The 23,330-nt window shown below is 38.7% G+C and overlaps 6 protein-coding genes across 8 annotated transcripts; 5 read left to right on the top strand and 1 right to left on the bottom strand.

Annotated features, from left to right (window-relative positions):
* Window positions 1-836: 836 nt before the first annotated feature.
* Window positions 837-4,610, top strand: LOC128255918 (G protein pathway suppressor 2). Of its 3 annotated transcripts, none has more exons than XM_052985836.1 (5): window positions 837-1,557; window positions 1,616-1,718; window positions 2,482-2,532; window positions 2,629-3,086; window positions 3,840-4,610. In XM_052985836.1, the coding sequence occupies exons 1-5, from the start codon at window positions 1,126-1,128 to the stop codon at window positions 4,041-4,043; spliced, it is 1,248 nt and encodes a 415-aa protein (XP_052841796.1). In that variant the 5' UTR covers window positions 837-1,125; the 3' UTR covers window positions 4,044-4,610. The 3 variants fall into 3 exon arrangements, with proteins under 3 accessions (XP_052841796.1, XP_052841794.1, XP_052841795.1); XM_052985834.1 differs by having other exon boundaries at window positions 990-1,557; window positions 3,852-4,610; XM_052985835.1 differs by lacking the exon at window positions 2,482-2,532 and having other exon boundaries at window positions 990-1,557.
* Window positions 4,611-7,831: 3,221 nt separating this feature from the next.
* On the top strand, window positions 7,832-14,922 carry LOC128255934 (23 kDa integral membrane protein). The gene is made up of 6 exons (XM_052985857.1): window positions 7,832-7,988; window positions 9,607-9,718; window positions 13,375-13,566; window positions 13,620-13,781; window positions 13,848-14,042; window positions 14,580-14,922. The coding sequence occupies exons 2-6, from the start codon at window positions 9,659-9,661 to the stop codon at window positions 14,649-14,651; spliced, it is 681 nt and encodes a 226-aa protein (XP_052841817.1). The 5' UTR covers window positions 7,832-7,988; window positions 9,607-9,658; the 3' UTR covers window positions 14,652-14,922.
* On the top strand, window positions 8,001-9,545 carry LOC128255927 (uncharacterized). Its single transcript, XM_052985848.1, has 2 exons — window positions 8,001-8,280; window positions 8,347-9,545. The coding sequence occupies exon 2, from the start codon at window positions 8,354-8,356 to the stop codon at window positions 9,071-9,073; it is 720 nt and encodes a 239-aa protein (XP_052841808.1). The 5' UTR covers window positions 8,001-8,280; window positions 8,347-8,353; the 3' UTR covers window positions 9,074-9,545.
* Window positions 14,923-15,899: 977 nt separating the features above from the next.
* On the top strand, window positions 15,900-16,939 carry LOC128255935 (23 kDa integral membrane protein-like). The gene is made up of 3 exons (XM_052985858.1): window positions 15,900-16,247; window positions 16,316-16,480; window positions 16,562-16,939. Exons 1-3 carry the CDS (start codon window positions 15,996-15,998, stop codon window positions 16,814-16,816), a joined length of 672 nt encoding a protein of 223 aa, XP_052841818.1. The 5' UTR covers window positions 15,900-15,995; the 3' UTR covers window positions 16,817-16,939.
* Window positions 16,940-17,089: 150 nt separating this feature from the next.
* Window positions 17,090-19,334, top strand: LOC128255928 (23 kDa integral membrane protein). The gene is made up of 3 exons (XM_052985849.1): window positions 17,090-17,420; window positions 18,504-18,692; window positions 18,749-19,334. The coding sequence occupies exons 1-3, from the start codon at window positions 17,361-17,363 to the stop codon at window positions 19,193-19,195; spliced, it is 696 nt and encodes a 231-aa protein (XP_052841809.1). The 5' UTR covers window positions 17,090-17,360; the 3' UTR covers window positions 19,196-19,334.
* A 1,581-nt stretch (window positions 19,335-20,915) lies between these two features.
* Window positions 20,916-23,128, bottom strand: LOC128255932 (23 kDa integral membrane protein). Its single transcript, XM_052985855.1, has 5 exons — window positions 22,972-23,128; window positions 22,043-22,234; window positions 21,814-21,975; window positions 21,392-21,589; window positions 20,916-21,331 (listed from the first exon to the last, which is right to left on the bottom strand). The coding sequence occupies exons 1-5, from the start codon at window positions 23,029-23,031 to the stop codon at window positions 21,260-21,262; spliced, it is 684 nt and encodes a 227-aa protein (XP_052841815.1). The 5' UTR covers window positions 23,032-23,128; the 3' UTR covers window positions 20,916-21,259.
* Window positions 23,129-23,330: the final 202 nt, after the last annotated feature.

The following is a 23,330-nucleotide window of genomic DNA, read 5'->3' as shown; positions in this document are numbered from 1 at the left end:
TGTCGCGATGGGAATGATTATTGCAACGAATGAAGCGGAACGTGATGGTTTCTGCGGGAATTACTCCTTGAACGCGACTTGGTCACATGAAATTTGTAGGGTGGCCATTTTTTTTTTTTGTAATTGTAATGTCACACGGAGCACCCGTTTTCAAAACATCGGTTTTATCGATGTTTGGCCAGGGCAACAACAAGGTTTTCCCATCTCTACTCTGCTTTCCCTCTGCCGCAGCGCTGCCCAATATTCGTCAATTTTTAACATAATTGTTAGAAACACGATGAACTAACATAGGAATGTAAGAAAACCGATCAACTAGCCATCGATGCTTGCATAGATGTCATCGATGATTTTCAGATAATGCATAAATCGATGTTTGACGGCAACTCTACGAGTATTGAAAAATGGCCACACCAACAAAAATTATTTCAGTTCTTGCGCACATTTGAGATTCATTGACTTCATTTCTAACGTCATCTGTTTGTTTTTGCTTAAAAGATATTCCGATTCGCTCTGAAAAAAAAAACTTAGTTTTCAAATATGCCACACAAAATGTTCACTAATTTATAAATAAAACGTTTATAATGGCTGGGACTATTTTGGCAGAGCAATAATATGGTTCTCGGAAACCATAATTTACAATATTAAGAATGCAGATTTATTTTCTAAAAACATGAGCTTTTACACGTTTAATTTTTCACATTTATTTTTTGAATGACCACATTTTCGAATGGGAGTGGGAATAAAGTGCATTGACAGAATGTGAAAAAATGTTCCAGTGTGACTGGGCTATAAATTGCCAAGTCACATAGTATCGAAACTGGCTTTTTTCCGGCCAGCCTTACCCCATTAATCGGTAGGTGGCAACACTGGTCGACACATCCCAGTCACACAACAAATTGTTTACCACAAAAAAACCGTGCTGAAGTCGACAAAAAACAGAGTGCAGCACGCCGCCGAGCATTTCCAGAGATCCCCCAGACGCCCGCCAAGAGTTTCCCGCAGCGGTGTCCACCCAATCCCCCTCCCACTGTCAGAGCCAGATCATTCCATTTGGGGAGCCCCTCGGTCGTCCGGTTGTCCACAAACGCTTATAAAATTGGCAAGATAACTAAGCATAGCACAAAGATGCCGCCAGCATCAGCGGTGAACAACAGCAACGCGGCCGCCCAGGCGGCAAAGGCCGAACGGGCGGAGAAGCTGCGAGGAGCCCTGAAGGGTTTCATCGTCTCGGACCGTCAGCGACGCCAGGAGGAGTTCGAGGCGCAGTGTGAGGAGCAGAGGCTGCGCCAGGAGCGGGAGGAGGTGGAGCGCCAGAACCAGGAGGCGTTGGAGGACACACGTGACCAGATCACCCGCCTGGACGAGCAACTGGCCGATCTGCACAGCCAGAAGCACCAGCTCACCGTCCAGCTGAAGAAGGTGCTCAACGAGGATGAGACCCGCAAGAAGCTGGCCAAGGAGAACGAGCTGTTCGCCATCCAGCAGGCGGCGGCCAGTGGCCCGGTCTTCCTGCCGCCCCTGCGCCTCCAGCACCAGCACCACCCGTTGATGCAGAAGGTCTGTCCCCTCTGTCCTCCGTCGACTCCAGTTCTTAATGATGTTCTTTTCCCGACAGCCCACCGCCGGTGGACAGCCAGGAAAACGGGGCAGGAGTCCGTCGCCGCCGAGCCAGCAGCAGCAGGCTTACTACAAGAGCGCGGCCAGCTACGCCCAGCAGAGTAAGCCAGGACGAGCTCGAGGATGAGGCCCTTGGGGCTCCAGTACAGTGAATGCTGCCAAGGGCAAACGGCCGAACCCTGCCTGTTGGATTTCTTTAACTCAAACATTGGCTTATGTCACAGACTGATTAGTTATTGATTTAATTCAGCAGCGGCTTCTAGTTCAAACCAATTGACAGAACAACGTTAATCATCATGCTAAGAGTCCTTGTTTAAAGAAGATTGCTTGACTTGGCTATATTACCTATAAAAATTAGACTTATAAATTGCATTCACCCTCTCAAGAGCATAGAATATATCCACGATTTGTGGTAAGATTTGCAACATTCGATTATGGGGTTAATCTAATCCAAGCCCAATATGTTCAATCTATTCTTAAATATTAATAACATTACATTGACAAAGCTGTTGTTGCATCATACCATTACCATTCGTCAGAGATTGATTAAGTTATTTAATTTGAACTTGAATTTAAAAGATAAACATTGAGAAGACCATAACTTAATCATAAGTACAGATACAAGAGAGTGTACAGGGATGATTTTATCTTTTTTAAGCGCCATTAGTTTGTGTTATTGAAATCCGAGGGTAGGCTTTCGTTATATTACAATCTGCTCCGCGGAGCTTTCACTGTACTTGATTAACTGCTCGCTAACACCCCGCCCCGCTCATGAGAAACTCATTTGACTGCGCACACTAACCTCTAACAACACAGGCACACAACTTATGTTCATTTCGTTATTTGTTTACGATCGATTCGCAGAACACGATGACTACCGTCGTGCCGCGGACTATGCTAGATTATCATGGAACAGTAAGCACCTCACTCGCAATACCAAGTCCGAGATCCTCCGCCGGAACGATCGCAGCCCAGAACCCCCAATGAACCCCCGATTTCCCTCTCTTCCAGAGACCACGGCACAGTATCCGGGCACAAACACGGTATTCTACCAGACGGCCCCCGCTCCGCCGACGACGTCCATCTACAACTACAACCTTCCCTTGCGCCAGGCATACCACGTGGAGCTGCCCAGCGCCACGGTCAGCAAGCCACCGGACTCACAGTCGCCCAAGGCGCCGTCGCAAGGCCAGCCGATGCAGGTGCTCCACATCAATCTCGACCAGCCGGCCATCTCGCAGGCCGACCTGGTGGCCCAAGCCGGCGGCAGCATTTCCGTGAAGACCTCCCAGCCGCAGGTGACCATGGAGAAGCTGCCCGACCGCTACCACATCGAGGTCAAGCACGACGGCCAGCCACCGAGCCACGTTCCACCTCCGCCGCACCTGCTGTCGGAGGGCGTCATCTACAAGCCGCTGCTCAGCGAACTCTCGCTGCATCCCAACGTCCTGCAGATAAGCAGCAGCCAGGTGGGTCTCTTCAAGCAATGGCAAATAAATGGTTAAGTGGCGTCTTTTTCAACCAATTTCGGTTCGGCTGCTGTACCCAACGATAGCTGATGAGTTTGAGTCCGGGTTCGCTTCCTAGGGAGTGCTACTGTAATGAAAGTTATCAAAAACTGTTATGTTATAGAAATTTACAAACAAATATTATGACCTCGAGTACTTCACTTCAATTAATGTATTCAAATACAAGGTCAATAAAACCAATACAATAGCAGTTTCATACCGAATCTAAAATCTCGTTAAGAAATCTCTTTAAAACAGATTGAAACTCCGAAACCAATCACCCCGTTACAAACAATAATAACTTCTTTAAAACTGAAAGTAGTTTTAATAGGTGTGCCTTGATGATAAACTTTTTAAGTATAAGAAGCATTAATTCAGCACTTAATAATATAGCCCCTTTACTTTTTTGTTTCATTTCTATACCGAAGAATCTAAAACATTAGTCTAATGTCTTGTTAATAAACCTCATTAGTTTTATTGTGATACTTTCGTGGTATTAATTTAATACAAGAAGTTTAAAATTCACGTAACAATAATTTAGTTTATTTTGAAACATTTTATTTTGGGAGTAGTTGTTGTTACCCGGACTAAATTAAAAGGTATTCCATGAAGAATAAGTGGATAAGTTTCGGAAAGAAAAGCTCATAGGTTGACCTATCTTTAAGGAGGAACAACCCATTTCGAATCTAACATCACTGACTAACATCCCGCCAGTTTCCTCCACAGAATCCCAAGGTGGCGGGAAGCATCACACAGGGCTATGCACCCGGACGGGGTGGATCCGCCCACGAACAGCAGCTGGCGCGGCAGCAGTTGGCCATGCTGCCCGGCCAGCCGGGAGCTCCGTCGGGATCGGTCTCCGGATCCGCTCAGCCGCCTCCTGGCCAGCAGATGCACTACACGCGGCGACTGTACTAGCCTCGGCTGAGGGTTTAGCCCTGCTGCCGCCATGCAACTCACTCACTGATATAATTACGATTTTAAATGGACACTACACCGACTACGCTTCCCACGTGGAGTCGCACACACGAAATAAAGCAGACAACTATGGCGTCCCTATTTTCCAAAACATAATACAACATAACGATTTCATATTGACGGGTATTTGTTGGTTGGTATGGGATGCCTTCAAAAAAGCTGTGGTTATGTGGTATACAATAATAACACACAGAAAATTGCTATCAATTTCACAGCTTTGTTGAGCTTCGATTATCCATTCAATTAAAGCAACAGGGCAAAGGTTTATCAAAAAACAACTTTTTTTTATCAGACTAACTTATTTTATAGAAATGGGCTCCGAATTTTGTGGGCATTGTCTTTGGTGATTAAAAATGAGTTAAATCGTAGGAGGCTTCCTAGACTTGCGTATACTATCAGCAAAAAGAGCCAAATCGATGTAGAAACAATTGCTTGACACAGCATTTTTTGAACTTTACTGAGCACTCTGACCGATAAATACAATCAGCATATATTTGCTTAATTTGTGTATGCAGAATACGTTCTTATTAAAAATAATATTTAGAGTAGAGGGCGATCTTTCCTTGAGCTGTGTTGAGCGGGCTGACTTATGTACGTTTAATTTCTTATTAAATTTATTTAATATGTATCATAATGGTAAATGGATAGTTTGGCTGATGCGATGCATTTATGTTTGCGATTTCAATAAGAGTTATCAGTATAATGTATTTTCTCGCCAAACAATTAAAGATATGAAATATGGACTTGAAGTTGGCAAGCAAAACACAAAAAAGAGCAACACTTTGTACTATGTCTCGAATTCTTTAAACTTTCTTGGAGAATCCAAGATTCTTGTTGTTTGGTCAGCTGCAAAAACAGTTAAACAGTCAAAACAAAACAATAAAACTCTCTCTAAAAAAAAATTTTTTTATGTGTACCTTTTTTAAACTAAAGAGTTCAATTTTAAAATAAATTCAATTTGCAACTAAAACAAAAATTTAATGTTAAAACTAAACTAAACTAAACAACTAAATTTTAATTTTTTTACGAACACTTGTGTTAAAAACGATGAAGCTATGTCGCTGAATTTTTGATTGCTTCTTTGGTTATATCGTTGTCCGATTTTATTAAATTATAATTCTGAAATAATTACTAATTAAATTATAATATCATCTGCATTAATAAAAAAATGTAAAATCAATCATTTTTTAATGAATTTTTTATTTTAATTAAAAGAAAAACCAATATATTAATAAATCATGAATCTGAAGAAATCATTAATTGAATTTACAAGCAAAATGTTTGGCAAGTGAACAATGAATAGATCGATAAGAAAACCTCAGCTTGAAAAATTGTTATTTGAGTTATGCTTATGAATGTGACTTTTCAGAAATCAGGAATAATTTTATTTTGTGTGTAGGTGCTGATCGTATCGCTCATGGATTCATGGAAAGACTTGGTTCTACGCTTGTTTACGGAATTGCTCGAGTGTGACGCATGGTAGTTCTCCCAATCCCGATCACAAGCTTTTCCTTGCCAATAATTGCCTCCCCTTGAGAGACAATCTCACTTAAGTCATTCTCTATTTGACGGTAATTCGACATTTACAAAGAGATGTTTGTTGGAGAGGAAGCTAACAGAAATGACAAACAAGTGATTCATAATTGTTTCTATATTGTCAATAATTGGATATACTACACAGGGGAAAAGCATTGCAGCCTCGGATTCATATAGTCATCTCATAAATATTTCAAATGTTTTTAAGGCGTAATCATTTTACGACTCGAGATTTTGCATTTGAATGAATGCTAACCTAGTGATCACATTTGTATCCAAATAAAGATCAATTTTGAAATCTTTCAAGCGCAGCAAAAAAAAAGGTGGGTTACATGTATAAATATACTTTTAACAATACCTGAGCTTTTAAGATTTCTAGATTGAATTAAATCAATTTGGTCATCCCACAGAATTTTAATTTTTTTTTTTGTATTTTTTAATTATATTTCAGACTATAACATAATAGTCCAACTTATGTAAATGTCGAAATATATTCTTAAACAATATGTTTGGTATAAAAAAATAGTAAACAAAAATGCAAACACATATTTTTATTAAACAAATTTTTGGTTTGAGATCTTTGTTAAGTATAATTTGTTTCAGGCAAATTTAATTAAATTTGATTATTTGTGATCTGGGAACAAAGTTTTAATGCTTTTAATATTTCGTGCTATATTTCAAATTAAATATACACAAATAGATGAGGAATTTGGCAGCTTTTATTCTGTGCGTTTATTGCAACGAATTCACGTTCAGCTAAGGAAAATCAATCTATTGACGTGATCTTAACATTTCTCAATTGGCCAAACTCAAGGAAATTAAAGCATGCACACTTGAAGCTCGGAAAATTGCAGATCCCAATGATATGATAAATATATATTTCTAAAAATACCATACTGATATGGCTCTGATCAATGCAGATATTTCTCTTCGTGTGCTTGTCGCTGTGGAAATACATTTAAATACGGAACAACGTGAGGTTAATTGCGCGGAGCACACTTGTTAATTAGGAATGGCCAGCGGGTGCGCCAGTTGGCGTTCTCCTCTCCAAATCCAAAAATAATGCTGCCGAGCCACCACGTTTCCATCGGATTACGATTACGTAAGTTGGAAACCAGTTTCTGTTGTTGTTATTGCGGTTGCTGTTGCTGCTGCTGCTGCTATTGTTGTTAGTGTGTCAAGGAAAAGTTACAGACACTTACAACGCCCTTCTGTCTGGTAATTAAAAACGGAAGCCATGCCCGAAGCCATAGAAGGGCGACTATTGGTATTGAAACTTTCAGCGCATCGGCCCAAACTGGTTGGCTTAAGGCACTTTCGTGAAAAGTCCGCCCACGACAATCCGAAAACCGCAAAACACGTTCGCCAGCTGCAGTGGAAATCGCATCGAAAGTTTTGCGGTTCAACGTTCCAGGCAAATCTGTAATTTAAACACTTCTCAAACTCAGTTTTTAGTATCAGAACATTACTTTTTGTGTTCTCACAAGTAGGAGTTCTTTTTTTATTCCATAAATTATATGTATATATTTTTATAATCAGCTTAAATAGAAAAACTAGCAATCTTAAGATAGGTTTGCTTAAATCTTTTGATACATACAATGGTTATGTCGGGTGTTATACTCACTTATTTCTGTTCGTATAAATATATTCTTTATATTGCAAGGAAGAAAATGTATTATCATAAAACAATTGTATCATACTTAGTTGGGTTGAGAACAAAATATAAATTTTCAATAAGTTATATATATAACACATATTACAATATACATAAGTTATTTTTGTATTTTATAAAATAGCTAATATACTTTTTATGATTTTAAAACAAAATTAAAAAAAAAACAATTGATTTTTTAAATAATAATAACAAAAATATTTTTTAATGATTTTAAAATAAAATTTAAAAAAAAAATCTATTACATTATTGATTTTTTAAATATAAGGTGAAACTCTTTTAGGGATTGTGTTGTGAGCACGATTCTATATCTCATTTACATTATTCCAATCTCAGTAGCAGGTAACAAACAAACGGCGACCGCAGCGAATTTGCATAAATAAACAAAGGGTTAAGTCAGCGCGATTGGTAACACAACAGAGAGGGGAAAACAAGTTAGTGCTATTACCGTTGGAGGAAGGGGGATGGCGAAACGAAACCAAAACCAAAACAAATGACGTGCGCGTGTGTGAGTGCGAAGCAACAGGCGGTTGAGGCTGCTACACAAGCAAGTACCGCCACAGCGTAGCTTTTGGCCGATCTCGCCGTTCAGTTAGCATTGACAACGACTGAGGAACGGTTCGTAAGGCGGAACGCGCGTAAATTCATTCAACAAATAAAAAAGCGGAAAATTCAAGGTGTGTGTATGTGTGGGTTTTGTTTTCAAATTGCATGTGCTTGTGTGTGTGAGAGTGAGTGTTGACAAGAGAGAGAGAGAGAGAAAGCAGCAGTGTTGCACAGCGCCGGAAGGGCGATCGCAGCCAGCACACGCACACTAGTCGTCCTGTTCGCACTCGAGGCAAATGTCAAAGTCTGTTCAGTAGCAAAACAGAATTGTCGCCGAGAAAAGGCCGAATCACCGACAAAATTAGCCATTAGCAGGTCTTACGTATAGATTAGGCCAACAAAACGACACAACGCATCCGTGTGGTAAAGTGACATCGGCCAGTGGTGGCACAGAAGCACAAGCAAACCTAACCAGCGAACAATTTCCAGCTTCCCAATGGAGTCGGCCAAGGATTTTGTGCAGGCCAAGTACCAAAACTTATGTAACTTCCTGGAGCGGGACACTCTTGGCAGCGAGGTGGCCATCTACGGCACCTCGGCCCTGATGCTGGCCGTGGCCTATGCGAAAAGGAAGCCCGCCTACCTGGTGCGCCAGTTCAAGCAGCCCTCCCACATCCCAGAGCGTTTGATCAGCGAGCGTGTGATGCACACGGGCAAAATCGCAGCGGTCAAGCAGCAAGAGCAGGACACTCTGCTGATGATCCAGCACAGACCTCTGATCCCAATCTTCACCAGCCGCCGACGTCTGCTGCCTGTGAAGCTCCCAGGCGTGCGGGTTAATGCCAACGGCTACTCTTGGCTGCAGCAGTGCCTCATTGGACGTGAAGCCACATTTCTGCCCCTTAAGTCTCCCAAAGGACAGGACTTTGTCGTCTGCCAGCTGTGCCTGGTCCATCCGCCCAAGGGGAACCGCCTGCTGGACGTCTCGGAGACCCTGCTCAAGCTACGCTTCGCCCGATTCGTCCAGGATGCTGCCTCTGGAGTCAAGAGGAACGGCAAGTACTACCAGCACCTGAAGAAGGTGGAGCAGACGACCGCTGAGAAGGAGGCCTTCCTGTCCTGGGCCTCTGGCTATCCCTACATCTGGCGGCGCTACCACGAACTGAAGCAGCGCCTGCTGCCCAAGGAGAAGCTGCTTCCGGAGCTAGTGCGCTGATCTCGAGCTCCCAGCTCCTGCCTTTAACTTAATTGAGGGACAGCTCCTCCCTACCAGTAGCTTAGTTTTAGGGTCAGCTACTCCTCATCTTTACTTTATGTGCTTTTTAAATCAGCTTGTGCATTTGTGTAAGGCATTGTCAAAAAGATTGCTATAAAAATGTCTCTAAGACCCAACGAAGACAAAACATGTTTAAAAAATACACCATTAATTGTGTAAACTAGGCACAAATTCACAACTCAGTCTAAAAAGTACAATAGTTTTAGGGCTAGCTAGCTACTAGCCAAGCCAACGAAACCAACGACAATCGATGCCCAGGCGGTACGTGATCGTGTGCTAATTTCCACACCCAGTAAAATCCGCTGGCGTTTCTTTTAAATGTTCAAATAAACAAAATGTTTTTACTACGGATGACATCAGTGCGTGTGCCTGTGTGTGTGGATGTTTCCCAAATAAAACGATAAATACTTAACTTTTGACGTTTGTATCTGAATTTTTCAATTCCATTCTTTTTTTGTTCCACGGACGATTAGTTGCAGTTCTTCCTTCACCTCCACCAGTAATCTCCTACAAAACTCAAGCAAAATGAGCTGCGGAATCTCCATGGTCAAATATATCTTATTCATATTCAATTTGCTCTGTTCGGTGAGTAGAACATACATATCTAGATTATATCATTTTCCAGCATCACCGGCCAAGCACAATTCAGTTTCCTTAGTTGTAGGCCTGCTATGATATCATAACTATGGTACGGTTAAAACTGGTTTATCCTTAAAAATATGTTGTTTGTTTGTTTGCTGAGAGAGTCGCGATCCAAAAGTTGTTGACAAGAGTACGTTTTTTTGTTCTGTACATTTTGGTTGTCATTTCGTTATAATTTATAATATATTTTCTTGTCAAAGATCCAACAAGAACATAATATCAAAAGTTTTCAGTTCTCTGATGGGTACTAATTTACCGTCTTACTAAAAATAAGGTTGTTTTCGGCTATGAAACGCACTGTACATGTAATATGGGGGCAGAGAACCTGAGATCATCAGTATGCCAAACCTGTTATTAAAACTGGGCTGCCTAAGTGACGTAGCGGTACCCAAAAATTCGTTAAAAATTTGTGTATACTACGTATTTTGTTTATTTTGGTGACTGAAAACGAGTTTGAATTGGTTTCGTTTGGTTCAACAGAGTTCCCCCTAAAACCAACCACAGAAACAAAATGCATCCCATTAGTTGGCATCCGCTCGAGGTTAACTGGTTTCAAACAGCAACCTAACAATCGTTGAAACGCCAGCCAGCAGTGGCCTTTTCGATATGGTTTTGCAACTTCTAACTAACTGCCCCAAAGTGGCTGCACCGCAGAGTGAAACTGTACTGGGCCTAACCAGTTTGGGGCCCTGATTTGCAGGTGTGATTGGACGGAGCCAGAGGCCCAGGCATTATTCCCGTCACCCAAACGTGGATGTCATTCTCAACAGCGAGAAAAACATCACTTTTATACTTTTATGTTAATGGTAAACTCGAAATTTAAAGCAGCGAATTCTTCAGTTCCAGCTAATCCAGCTGGTAAGTCTTCAAGCCTTGCAACACATTATGAAAGACCCAAGACATAAAGTCACATAGATACGCTAGAAAAATATACAAAAAGTAAAAATTATTTTAATCAAGAAACAAGAAAGAAAGCAAACTTCGGCGTGCCGAAGTTCATATACCCTTGCAGCTATTTCAAAAACTAAATACTCTTGAAAACGTTAAAATTATGATTTACTTGCGTGTATGTTTAAAAACATTGAAGCCATGATGATTTTCAGCTTAATTATTCGATAGTTCCTATGCCAGCTATACGATTGTTCCTTTGGGAGCTAAATGCTATAGTCGTCCGATTTTGATAAAATTTAAACCGTAATTCTAAAATATAAGCACTATAAAGCACTAAAAAAAAATTAAAAAAAAAACAAAGCTATAATTTTTGTTTATTTATTTTTATGGTTGTTCCTATGGGAGCTATATGCTATAGTCGTCCGTACTACCTGCAATAGAAAGACAACTTTTGGGAAAGTTTCATGCAGATAGCTTTAAAGAATATATATACTTTATAGGGTCGGAGATGTCTCCTTCACTGCGTTGCAATCTTCTGACTGAAATTATAATACCCTCTGCAAGGGTTTAAAAAAAGACATGAAGACATCAAAAAGTATTTGATGTAAACTGGATTTGGACAAATTTTGGAGTAGCTATAAAATATTATAGTTATAGAAAAGCTTCGATTATCTATAATTTAAACCAATGCAGTTTTTACATGTATTTGTGATATGTTACAAAAACACTAGCAATGTTTAATGTAAAGTTGCGTGATTACAAAAGAGGGTCCAACAGAAAATAGTTGACTTAATTAATTGTGAACTTGCTCCCATTTTGAGGCGAGCCTAAACTCGGAAACAAGTAGTATTTCAGCTACACACGCAACATAATGGAAGTGGGCGCCCCAGACGATACACTTGAACTCAATTTTAAACGGATTGTTGGGGGTTGATGGATGGACAGAGATAGAAATATCAGACTGGTGGGTGGGTTGGTTATTAACATAATTAGACTAGTGTCGCAATTTCGGTCTCTTCTGATCCGATCTGATCCAATGAACTGCTGAACTAAACAAATAAGTCATGCGGCAGTTTAAAATTTCTGAATTCTTATGAATAATAATAGTTTAATTGGTCGCATCTAATCTAATAAATACGGGTTGACGCAGGGCGATAAAAAATCAAAGCCAAGGTAAATTTGTTTTTGATGGTTATCGTAGATTGCCAGGAACTGTTATATTTAATCTTAATTAACAAAATCAAGCGGATTGATAAAAGATAAGCCTTTGATAGGCATGGAAATTGGCAACCCAATGCCGTAGCCATTCATCATAGAATAAACAAGAAGTAATAGATAAATGCACTATTTGTCAGTTGATCACACATCAAAACAAAAAATAAAGCTGCTGAACCTTCCGAAATTGTGTTAAAGTACAACCGGGTCGTTATTAAGAGCAACTAAAAAAATACCATTAAAATAGTAAACATTTTTCTTTTACCTCGAAATGTTTTATTATTTTTTTTAGAAACGAATAGATAAAAGACAAGCGTGAAAATGTATAGGTTAAAGCCGTTAACATTGATTATCAGCTTAATAAAGTAATTAAAAAAGAACTGAAATATTTATTATTCAGTTGCTCTACACCCAAGATAAAGCTGTCATAACTGATAAACTTTTCCTTGATTTCTTACAGTGGATTGCAATTACTAAAAGTTGCTTAAACAAAAAAGGCTAAAGCTTTTGACGTTTATAAGCTTTAACGTAAAAGTTGAGGGCAATCCCAATAAACATTTATTTGAGTGAGTAGTCTTAGGGTGTTTTATTCTCTGAAACTTTTCATTTTTCTTTATCACTATGGACGGCAGTTCATGACTTGACGATGCGCACCAAGAACGTGCGCATAATGAATTGGTTCAGAAGAAAGGGCGGTAAAAGTGACAGACTCAATTTTTTTTTATATTGAAGCTCTTGAGTTCGGTTTTGTAATATGTTCCACTTTTTATCTTAGTTGCATTTTTGTTGAAAAGCCATCAAAAGTTATTGTTTTCCTTTTATATTTTAGAACGACTATCTTTGAGCCTCTAACTGTCGGTTTAATGGCTTATTGTAGGACCCCTGTATAATTTTTGATATGATGGGCCGGTCGTTAGAAAAAACATTTGTTTCACCACTTTTTGAAAATCACTGCTTTAACATAGTAAGTCTAAATACAATAGTTTTCAAGCTATAACAAAAAGTTATTTTTATTTGGCACTTTTTTGTAAATTTTTTGAAAACGTCCACGTTCTTAACGATTTTTTTTGATCTTGTTTTTACAATTATTAAATAATTTTTAAAAATTAAGCTTTAAAACTATTATTAATTTAAGCTTAATTATGTGAAGTCAGATACAGTGCAAAAAAGTGAGTAAGACATAAGCGGATATCTTAAAAACCGCGAAGGTATGAACACTTGAATGTTTTATTGGCATCAGCAAATTTGTATATTGATGGTGCGATCGTCACGTTTTTTTACATCGTAAAGAGAGGTTTTTGTTTGAGACCGTTATCAGTTAAGGACATTATTTTATTTTAAAAACCTTTCTGAGATTTAGTGCTTTTGTTTTCATTTTCAAATTGAGCCTGATTTGTGCAGATGAAACTGGTGATCATAAATATCTATTTAGCTATTATAATGCTTAGCTTTGTACTGGATTATGTTATAACTTGAAATGTTTTCTTCCTCAGATATGCGGCATCTTGCTAATCGTATTTGGAGCTCTGCTGTTCAGCAAAGTCCACAACATCGATGATTTCGCGGATGCACTGCGTACCCAGCAGGTGCCCGTCACGATGATTATCCTGGGCGCCATCATCCTGCTGATCTCCTGGTTCGGCTGCTGCGGCGCCATTCGCGAGTCCTACTGCATGTCCATGACGGTGGGGTGTTTTCAATTACTTTTGAGTACTTTTACTGATTCTTATCATTGTAGTACTCGATTCTGCTGTTCGTCCTAATGATAGGCCAACTGGCTTTGGTCATCTACATGTGGGTGCAGAAGGACAAGTTCTTGGGAATCATGGGCGATACGGTGGAAAGGGCCTGGGAGCATCGCACCCGTCGTTCCGACTACATGGATGCAATTCAAATCAGCGTAAGTTCGCAGTTTGCATGTGATGTGAACATGTATTTTACCTCTAACTCATTTTCGGAACTCCAGATGAAATGCTGTGGACGCAGTGGATACGCCGACTACTCCTACCAGGGTAAATTCCCACCTTCTTGCTGCAGAGACACCAACAACTGCAGCAATGCGACCGTGTACCCCATCGGATGCAAGGTCGCCTTTGTCGAATTCTGGGACAGGAACAGCGACATCATTAAGTATGCTGGCCTGGTCATTGCCGGTATTGAGGTTAGTTTGACACAGAAAATAGCTTTACTTTACAAACAGGCGTTTTCCTCAGCAAGAGTATTTTACCACACATAAATCAACATTTTTTTTACGAAAATGGTTTTTTTTGTCCGATTCATTTACTACCCGTTAAATAGAAGACCAATTCTTGATTGGCATCAATAAAACGCATGTTATATATTTAAGCAACAACATTTTTCTTTGTTTTTTTGTTTAAATATGATGAAAAATGAATTATAAATCTAAGGAATGGCATCTAAGCTTTTTAAAATAATGCATCCCAATGAAATAGAGCTCTTGAAAATGTTTGAAATATTAAATATTGTTTTATTTTTTAACAGCACTGTTAGAAATACGCGCGTTACACTATGAAATTTCTCTGTTAACATATTTTAACATTTTTTCAAATTATATTAAACTGTTTACAGAAGATCTTTAAATTTGGGAATTTTACCATAAAATGATATACATATATTTATTAATTTTGGTAATTTGTTACAATTATTAATGCTTGTATAACTTCTTATTATCTTACAGTTTGTGGGCTTTATTTTTGCCTGTTGCCTGGCTAACAGCATTCGGAACTATCGACGCCGTGCGGACTATTAATCGATGGAAAAGAGAGTCTTTTTTAAAAATTTTATCTGAAACCGAAAGTACGAATTATGTTGCCCAATTTTGCGAATACATATCACCTGACACAGATGGCCATTGAAATTTACATAATCTCAAGTTTAAGCAGCAAATCCCATGACGAATGCGAGATGATCCCGTTTTGTAAGATCGTTAGTTGAGAGTTATATTGATTGTGCTCATATATTTAATTGTACAAAATAATTTATATTTCTAGAGATTGCAATAAAATGAGAAATTTATTATATATTTCACTGATTGCGCACTGTTATGTTATATTGTACCAGGTAAAAATATTTGTTTTCTGCATAAAAAAAACATTTTCAACAAACAAGACTCAGAACTGCCGTTTATACTCAACATAATTGTAGTTATATATATACGTTAAAATATTTAAATATTTCTCATGTTTATTGTTATTGAAGATTAGTAAGCCTAGAAATTTTAACTATTCCCAAACACGAACCGATTAAAAATATATGTTTAAAAGGGCAAAAAACATTTAACTAGATGACCGCACTTATCAATCATTGCCTTTATTGACACATTTCCAAAAAACTAACATATCAGAAGATTAAATTTTGTTGACTTTGTGGAATGCAATATGCAATCTTATCTTTATTCATGTATTTCATTAGTTAAGTGAAAATAGCCATTTTTAATGTCAAAGGATAGTTCATCTCCTCTGGAAACCCCATTTGCTATCAAAATCGAAATCGGGTTGTGAGTTACGTTCGTAGTGCACTTTTTAAAAAGTTTATTATTCGATTGATAGTACATAAATCAGCGCGATAAGCTCGGGGACTCACGAGGAAATGGTGGCGAAGTAACGAAATTGGTGAGTCAGCGTTCAAACCATCTTTTCCTCATGATAAGAACAAAGTGTGAAAGGCAGCGAAGTGTTAAAATGCTAAGTGACTCATCTTATTTAAAGGACCAACGCCCCATAGATTGAATTTTATGAATGTCAGATAACTTCCGCCCCCTCCAAAAGTTTAGACCAAACCATATGTGATTCACAGAGTCCGCTGAGTACGTAAATGCCCAAGTTCGTACAACCTCTATGGTCTCTTGGTTATCTAAGCGGGTGCAAGTTGAACAACTGAATTCAAGTACATAGGAAAGAGAGCTTCCAGAGCAAGTACATAGAGCACTTTATGACTGAGATAATAGTGCTTATGATAAGATGAGGCTTTCGAATACGCTTTAATAGCCGAGTTTGGCCAGATAGTCAATTCAGTTTGACGAAAATCGTCGCTTCGAACGAACGGATTATCCAGCGAACCAGCGAACCAACGAGAAACCGAAAAATCCATCACCATGAATTGCTTGTCCGCGACGTTCAAGTACCTGCTGTACTTGCTCAACCTGATCTTCGTTGCCGGTGGCATACTGCTGATCGTGGTGGGCTCCCTCATGCTTTCGAAGATGGGTAACTTCAACTCCTTCGACGGCGGAGTCAGCACCCAATCAATTCCAATCACAATTATCGTCATCGGCTGTGTCACCTTCGTGGTGGCCTTCTTCGGATGCTGCGGCACTATTCGCGAGAACCCCTGCTGCACTACCATTGTAAGTCTTTGGGATCCATTGCCCATCCGATTCGGTATACTGACTTGTTTACTTCCCATCCTCTCCAGTACGCCATCTGCATGCTGATTCTGTTTGGCCTCCAGCTGGCCCTATCGATTTGGATGTTCGCGGCGAACGACAAGCTCATGACCAACATGAGAAAGGTGGTGGACAAGGCCTGGGACGAGAATGATGCCGCCCAGGGATATCCCATGGATGCCCTTCAGTTGGCCGTAAGTTTTTTAGAAATTAAGCCAGACAAATATAACCAAAGGTTGTTAATGTCAATCTAATAATATAAATTTTAATTACAGCTCAAATGCTGTGGCAAGAACGGATTCAACGACTATAATGGCTATGTGCCAGCCTCCTGCTGCGGCTACAATGATCGCAACCAGGCGTGTGCGGCCGATATCTACACCCAACGACCCGGTTGCCAGGCTGAGTTCATGGACTTCTGGGAAGCCAACACGGACCTCATTCGATGGAGCAGTCTGATCATAGCCCTCTTCGAGCTGGGCATCTTCATCATGTCCTGCTGCCTGGCCAGCGCGATGAGGAAGCGCTAAGAGAGTAGTCTGAGGCAACTTCTTAGCTGTTAGCTGATAGCTGTAGCCCTGTTCGTAGCATAAATTCCAAAACACGTCCATCACTTACCGTAAATAAACCAAAATAGGTTAAGCTCAATGAAATACTATTGCTTATTCGCTGTCTATCTTTGGCCACCGCCTATCTAATCAAGACAAGTTGATGTTTTTCCAAAAACTATGTCCATATCAGTCGATAAGCCCACGGCCACATTTGTGAGATCAAATGCCCTCAGCAATGAATCACTTCCATATGCCAATTGTTATCGATTTCCCCAACATTCAGGCCCCATTATCTATCCTTCCTTTGGGCCACGATTACGATATCTGGCACTCGCGTATCTTTCCGATATCGCCCATGTCTGTTGGACAATTTAAAAACGGTAGCCCATCTGGACGACCAGTCCAATCGAACGACAGTAAGCGACGCGAGTACGCGATAAAATCACAGCAAATCAAAGCTCCTCTCGGATAACATTATCCGATTTTTATTACTTGTAAATTGAAACAAAAAAAAGATTTTTAAATGGGTTGTCTATCGGGAATAGTCAACTTTATTTTATATATTGTTAATGTCGTGTTTTTGGTAAGTGTTTGGATAATTTGGATAATTTGAACCAAGGACATTTGTAAAATTTCAATTAAAAATAAAGTGACCTAAGTCTGTTTGTTGTGTGTGTAGATTTCAATCAATCAAGAAATAGTTAACGTCTTTGGATAGAAAAGATGTTTTTTTACTAATAAATAATACACAAATTATTATTATTTGCTCAGAAGTATTCCTTTCAAAAAAATTAACAATTGGTTCAAAATAACACAAACATTGTCTGCTTAAAAGTGCGCTGTTGTCTAAAATTAATTTTAATTTGACAGGATTTATTTTAAAATAATTTGTTTTCGACTTTAAGCCTACTTTTATTGGTGAAATTGCTGCAAATAAAACCTTGTATTAATTAACATTACAACGCAATAACAAAGGCTGACTAACAAATTATTTTAAAAATAACTATAACGTTACACAAGGAAAAAGGTTCAATGAAATATATGAGAATAAACATGAGATGGCTCATAAAGTTTTAATTTAGTGCTGTAAAAAAAGCCAGAAAATTCGTAAATTACGCATCGGTAGCTTTATTGTCGGTGACCATTGTGTCACAAGCTTTATCACTATTGTTCATATGAATGTGTTGGCAAGGTTAAAAATACTATCAAACACTGTAATGCCTTTTGGCAAACACGAACTTAATCAGATAATTGACATTATCTGTGTTTTGTATGTGAATGGATACACATAACGATAAGTTATGAAAAAGAAGTAGGGGCTTTATTTATACTAAGAAATATTCATTAATCACTAGCCGATTAAATATGGGAACGTTCCTGTGAAATTTTTTCAGATATCCAGGTGGAGATTTAAAGTTCAAAATATTTAGCACAAGATCAATTCTGTACATTTAAAATATGTGTGAATGTGTATGCATGGAATCGCATTTCTCAACATCATAAATTTCCTCGGAACTTTTTGTTCAAATAAGCCTTTTGCCAACTTTTGCAGGAATATATCATAAATCTTTCTTTTTAAATAACTTTAATAAATAATCATAGTTGAAACTATTCTGAAATAATAAACATTTTTTCATTTTAATTTTTAACTTATTGCTTCTTTTAGATCGTTGGCATCCTTCTGATCGTGCTGGGCTCCATTATGTTGTCCGATCTCAGTCACTTCGATCGTGCTGATGGGACAAATCCTGACACAATCCCCATTTGCATCACCGTCTTGGGGTGCCTGATCTTCGTGGTGTCCTTCTTCGGCTGCTATGGCATTTTCAGGCAGAGCGCCTGCATGACGGGAGCGGTGAGTACTGTGACAAAACCTAAAACACTCGAAACTACAACTAATTTATTGTGCAGTACACCAGCATGGTTTTCATCCTCTTCATCCTGCAACTGGTGCTCACCTGTTGGGTGTTCGTGAACCGATCTGCATTCCTGAGCGACATGCGCAATTTGGTAAGCACGCTGTGGAACGCAAGGGAGTATACTGCCATTGGGGTGCTGGAGGAAACCTTCGGCTGCTGCGGCAACACCGGCTACTCCAACTATAATGCTATCGGCCTATCTGTTCCCGGAACCTGCTGCGGCTACTTGGATAGCCAGCAAACGTGCAGCACTCCTTCAGTCTATTCATCGAAGCCCGGTTGCAATGACAAGTTCGAGGAGTTTTGGAACGACAACATGGACATCATTCGCTGGTCCGGCCTTGGCCTATGCATTTTCGACCTGATCGTCTTCCTAATCGCCGGCGCCCTTACCAACTGTATGCGCACCCAGGGCGCCGGAGGACAGGGTTATGCCTAGGTTTTGAATAACAACGCTCAATAAATCATTTCTAGCACAATATTTATGGTAAACGCAGTAGCAAGACGTTTATATCTAAAATTCTTCCCATTCCAAGTATTCTTCAATATTATCAATATAGTTTTGATTTCGAACTAAGCGTTTTCAAAGCGCATTGTTGTTTTCTGTCGCTTTTTGGCATCAAATATCTTGTTTGGACCGCAATTATAGTAAGTAAATAAAGAACTTGGTACTGAAAGAAAATTCCAATTCCTAAGATATTGTTCAAATTTTGTGCTTAACGGCCGAAAAAAACTAAAACGCCTAACTTTAAATATCCACAAGAATTTGAATTTCCAATGAATTTCTGGCATGATTAGCTTGTCCGATTTAGTCGGATACCAAGGATTTTTCAACGGATTTTTTTCAAGTTTTTTAGGATATAGCAGCCGTTTTACACAGTTTTACAGTTTTAAAACTGTCCCAAAGAAATAATTTTTAGTGGTATACACGTAATCAAGTAGTCCAGAAATTTGTATCATTGCCTTGTGGGTATTTCGGCTGTAAACTAGTGTTATCGACATTAAACATTCAGGTTCTTGTTATGTCTACGCAGCGCACGTTTATTTAAAGAAGTGACCATTCCTACTCTAACGCCCACAAATCGCGAAAGTCTGTCTGAGATAGGAAAGATTATTTTATTTATTATTATTTTATTATTTATGTTCAGACTAGTATAATACCTGCAATAGAAAGAAGACTTTTGGTAAAGTTGCATTCAGGTAGTTTTTAAACTAAGAGAAAAGATTGCCTAGAAACGGATAGACGGACGAAAAAACGGACAAGAAGACGGACAAACGGGCGGACAGGCGTACATGTCTAGATCGACTATCTCATAGTGATGCTGGTCAAAAATATGAATACCTTATAGGTAGGCGTTTCAAGCTTTTGACTGAAATTTTGACTTTTATAAAATGTATTAATGTAATAATGTATTTTTATAATGTATTGATAGAAGTATTGAAAATAATTAATTTTGTAGTTTAAATAATAATAAAAAAAATATAAAAATTATCGAACAATTGCAAAAAGTATGTTATACTTTTCTGTAGGATATTCATATGTATAATATTCGTATAGATACCTGAAATTATTTACGCGTGTAGATATTTTCGTCCATTTTACTTTCCCAAGAATTCATGACGGTAATGTAAAATAATCAGGAACCGTTCATAGTGCTAACTTAAAATATCGGCCTCAAGTAATTGGACTAAAAATTAATGGTACATACCAAAATCATCCTAATTGTTCAATCAATGCATTATTGTCATGATTCTTCATTAAAAATTATTATGTTTAAGTAATTTAATAAAAATTGTTGTTCTTGACCAAAAAATTATATATATTGATTATTCAAGTTTTTTTGTTTTTTTTTTTTTAAATTTTGTATTAATAATAAAGAATATTCGTTATTTAGGACTTTTTATTTTAAATGAAAAATGGTAATTTGACTTATTTTGTTTGCTGATTTGTATTCAATTTGCGGCCATAAGTAAACAGAGTTTCATTGTTTTCGAACATACTACTTTGCTTAGAAATTGAAATAAAGTCGAATAATAGAACATTAACTTTTTGGTACAATATAGGTTTGAGGTAAAAATATAGATAGCAGAAAATAAATTTCAAAGCCTAGTTTTATCAAATTGACTTTAATGCTAGGTAGCATTCAAAAACGAAAATGTGACGGTATGTAAAGGACTTTCAATGAAAAGTTTATTTTATATCTTTATTGATACATTTACTTTTTCGAATAGATGGGGAGATAATCTTACTACTACATTAAAAGAGGCTTTAACTTTTTGGTACAATATAGGTTTGAGGTAAAAATATAGATAGCAGAAAATAAATTTCAAAGCCTAGTTTTATCAAATTGACTTTAATGCTAGGTAGCATTCAAAAACGAAAATGTGACGGTATATAAAGGACTTTCAATGAAAACTTTATTTTATATCTTTATTGATACATTTACTTTTTCGAAAAGATGGGGAGATAATCTAACTACTACATTAAAAGAGGCTTAAACGCTTAGTAGTTCTGGCGTCTCTGGGAGTTGCGCGTCTGGTTGGCCAAGCAACAAGCGAAGATAAAGGCGACAAGCTGAGGGAAAGATGTTTCCAGTTAGTATGGCGAATTCGGAGAGCTTAATATGCAAATTACCTCAACAGCGGTCACACCGAGACCAGCGTACTTGATGATATTCACGTTGGTGTCCCAGAACGAATCGACGGCTTTCAGGCAACTGGATCGATTCATAACCTGGGTAAGTGCGCAGGTTCCATTGGAGGGCGCGTCGCAGCAGGATGCAGGATACTTAACGCCGTAATCGGCAAAGCCGTTGAGGCCACAGCACTTGAACTGCAAGCAAAGGACATTGATTAGGAAAACAGTGGCCTTTCTAATAATAAAGCGATTTAACTTTCAAAACTTTTTCCAAAGTCAAAATGTTTAAATATCATGAACTAAATTTCTAAAAAATATTTAAACTAAAAGAAAATCACACTTAAACTATAAGTACGGTCTTGAAAAAACTAAACTAACAAAAGCTAAGTTTTTGATTGTATAAAAATAAAACAACTCACGGATCGCTGCAGTGTGTCCATGAGAAGTGAATCGGTTTTGCGCTGATCCCAAATGGTCTGGACAATCTTCTCCAGGGATTGCTGTATCTCCACATGGTACACCCACACGTAGATAATCAGGGCCAGCTGACTGATCAGCACCACCAGCATGACAACGGAGTACTGAAAGAGTTGGCAAACGTACTTACATACAAAGCTGGTTCTGCTGGCCAAAGATCCCTTAACTCACCGTGGTCAGAGCACAGGCATTCTCGCGAATGGCCCCGCAGCAGCCCGTGAAGGCCACCACAAAGATGATGCAGCCAAGGACCAGGATGATGATCGCCACGCTGTTGGCCGAGAATGTCTCACCGACGTTCGAGAAGTCCTTTATGGCTGACACCATAATGGAGCCGAGCGTGATAAGCAAAATGCCGCATATCTGCAATGGAAAACCAAAAATCAGTTATGTTAGTCAATTAGTTAGTCGGTAACAATAACAGTCACCGGGTGGTGATTCAAGCGAATTGGATAACAGCCACCCCCGCCCAAGTTATTATTCCCAATCGCATCGGGTACTTTACACGGCGGGTAAAAGCTCACTCTAATTATCAGGGATATCGTAAATTATATCTAATTATATTGATTACTTTCGAGGGCAAAACGAAGCTCTACACCTCCTGAAAAGGTAAAAGAGTCGACGACCAAATTAAATTTCCACGCAGCGTTTACAGATAACATAGCATCATGCATCTGATAAACAATTTCATCACCATATACCAAATACCATATAACATGAAGATCTATCACAGGGGGATGTCTCTAGATACTTTATACGATCGTATTACTCATGCTGTTATCTTTCCCGAGTACAGTGTGTTTTCCGTCAACTGTTCCAGCTCATTAACCGTAATTACGTTCGTCATTGGCATGCGATGATTTAGTTAAGGAAAACAAAGTTTTTTAGCTGTTTTTAACCATTTTGCCCTGTATTCCTCGATAAGATAACTTTTGAAAGCTGTATCCAGGGCGGTGCAGTCGGAAATCTTGAGCCTCAAGAGTTTATTTGTCATTGTTTTGCAGATAAGATATCGCACAAGGATTTTATTTTCGAACCCCTCCAATGTTGACCAAAAGAGATATTCGCTGGTATCGAATCTCTTGGGAAACTTTTCTTACCACAAACAGTATGTTAAACACAAATAGCACATATTTCACAAATACTCCGCCGCAATCCATTGCAGAAATGTATATCAGTTTCAGTCGGTTTCGATGGAAGAAAATTAAATTATTCGATGCGTTTCGTTTCGATGTTATATAGTAACTGAAAAAGTTTGTCAGTAGACGGTTCTTTATTAGCGGGCCCCCTCTCGTGAAAAGCTTTGTTAAACTTGACTTATCTCGGTGCCAGCCGTTGATAAGGAAAAGAGTTGACTACAGTTCACAGCACTAATTTGAAAGCACGGAATTTATTGCGGTCTATTTTTGGTATCTCATCCAAAACTCGAGCTGCCCTAACTATACGTGAAACTAATTTT

The sequence above is a fragment of the Drosophila gunungcola genome (assembly GCF_025200985.1).
Source record: "Drosophila gunungcola strain Sukarami chromosome 2R unlocalized genomic scaffold, Dgunungcola_SK_2 000012F, whole genome shotgun sequence".
NCBI lineage: Eukaryota > Metazoa > Arthropoda > Insecta > Diptera > Drosophilidae > Drosophila > Drosophila gunungcola.
This window is presented reverse-complemented; position numbering and strand designations above follow the sequence as displayed.

What these genes read in the sequence shown, in the direction of transcription:
- LOC128255927 (XM_052985848.1), top strand. Translation starts at nt 8,354, where the DNA reads ATGGAGTCGGCCAAGGATTTTGTGCAGGCCAAGTACCAAAACTTATGT.
- LOC128255934 (XM_052985857.1), top strand. Translation starts at nt 9,659, where the DNA reads ATGAGCTGCGGAATCTCCATGGTCAAATATATCTTATTCATATTCAAT. An exon ending in TGGATGCAATTCAAATCAGC is followed by an intron (nt 13,782 to 13,847) that starts GTAAGTTCGCAG and finishes TCGGAACTCCAG; the next exon opens with ATGAAATGCTGTGGACGCAG. An exon ending in TGGTCATTGCCGGTATTGAG is followed by an intron (nt 14,043 to 14,579) that starts GTTAGTTTGACA and finishes ATTATCTTACAG; the next exon opens with TTTGTGGGCTTTATTTTTGC.
- LOC128255935 (XM_052985858.1), top strand. Translation starts at nt 15,996, where the DNA reads ATGAATTGCTTGTCCGCGACGTTCAAGTACCTGCTGTACTTGCTCAAC. An exon ending in ACCCCTGCTGCACTACCATT is followed by an intron (nt 16,248 to 16,315) that starts GTAAGTCTTTGG and finishes CATCCTCTCCAG; the next exon opens with TACGCCATCTGCATGCTGAT. An exon ending in TGGATGCCCTTCAGTTGGCC is followed by an intron (nt 16,481 to 16,561) that starts GTAAGTTTTTTA and finishes TTTTAATTACAG; the next exon opens with CTCAAATGCTGTGGCAAGAA.
- LOC128255928 (XM_052985849.1), top strand. Translation starts at nt 17,361, where the DNA reads ATGGGTTGTCTATCGGGAATAGTCAACTTTATTTTATATATTGTTAAT. An exon ending in TTGTTAATGTCGTGTTTTTG is followed by an intron (nt 17,421 to 18,503) that starts GTAAGTGTTTGG and finishes TGCTTCTTTTAG; the next exon opens with ATCGTTGGCATCCTTCTGAT. An exon ending in GCGCCTGCATGACGGGAGCG is followed by an intron (nt 18,693 to 18,748) that starts GTGAGTACTGTG and finishes TTTATTGTGCAG; the next exon opens with TACACCAGCATGGTTTTCAT.
- LOC128255918 (XM_052985836.1), top strand. Translation starts at nt 1,126, where the DNA reads ATGCCGCCAGCATCAGCGGTGAACAACAGCAACGCGGCCGCCCAGGCG. An exon ending in TGCTAGATTATCATGGAACA is followed by an intron (nt 2,533 to 2,628) that starts GTAAGCACCTCA and finishes CCTCTCTTCCAG; the next exon opens with AGACCACGGCACAGTATCCG. An exon ending in TGCAGATAAGCAGCAGCCAG is followed by an intron (nt 3,087 to 3,839) that starts GTGGGTCTCTTC and finishes ACATCCCGCCAG; the next exon opens with TTTCCTCCACAGAATCCCAA.
- LOC128255932 (XM_052985855.1), bottom strand. Translation starts at nt 23,031, where the DNA reads ATGGATTGCGGCGGAGTATTTGTGAAATATGTGCTATTTGTGTTTAAC. An exon ending in ATGCCTGTGCTCTGACCACG is followed by an intron (nt 21,976 to 22,042) that starts GTGAGTTAAGGG and finishes CAACTCTTTCAG; the next exon opens with TACTCCGTTGTCATGCTGGT. An exon ending in TCGGTGTGACCGCTGTTGAG is followed by an intron (nt 21,332 to 21,391) that starts GTAATTTGCATA and finishes TCTTTCCCTCAG; the next exon opens with CTTGTCGCCTTTATCTTCGC.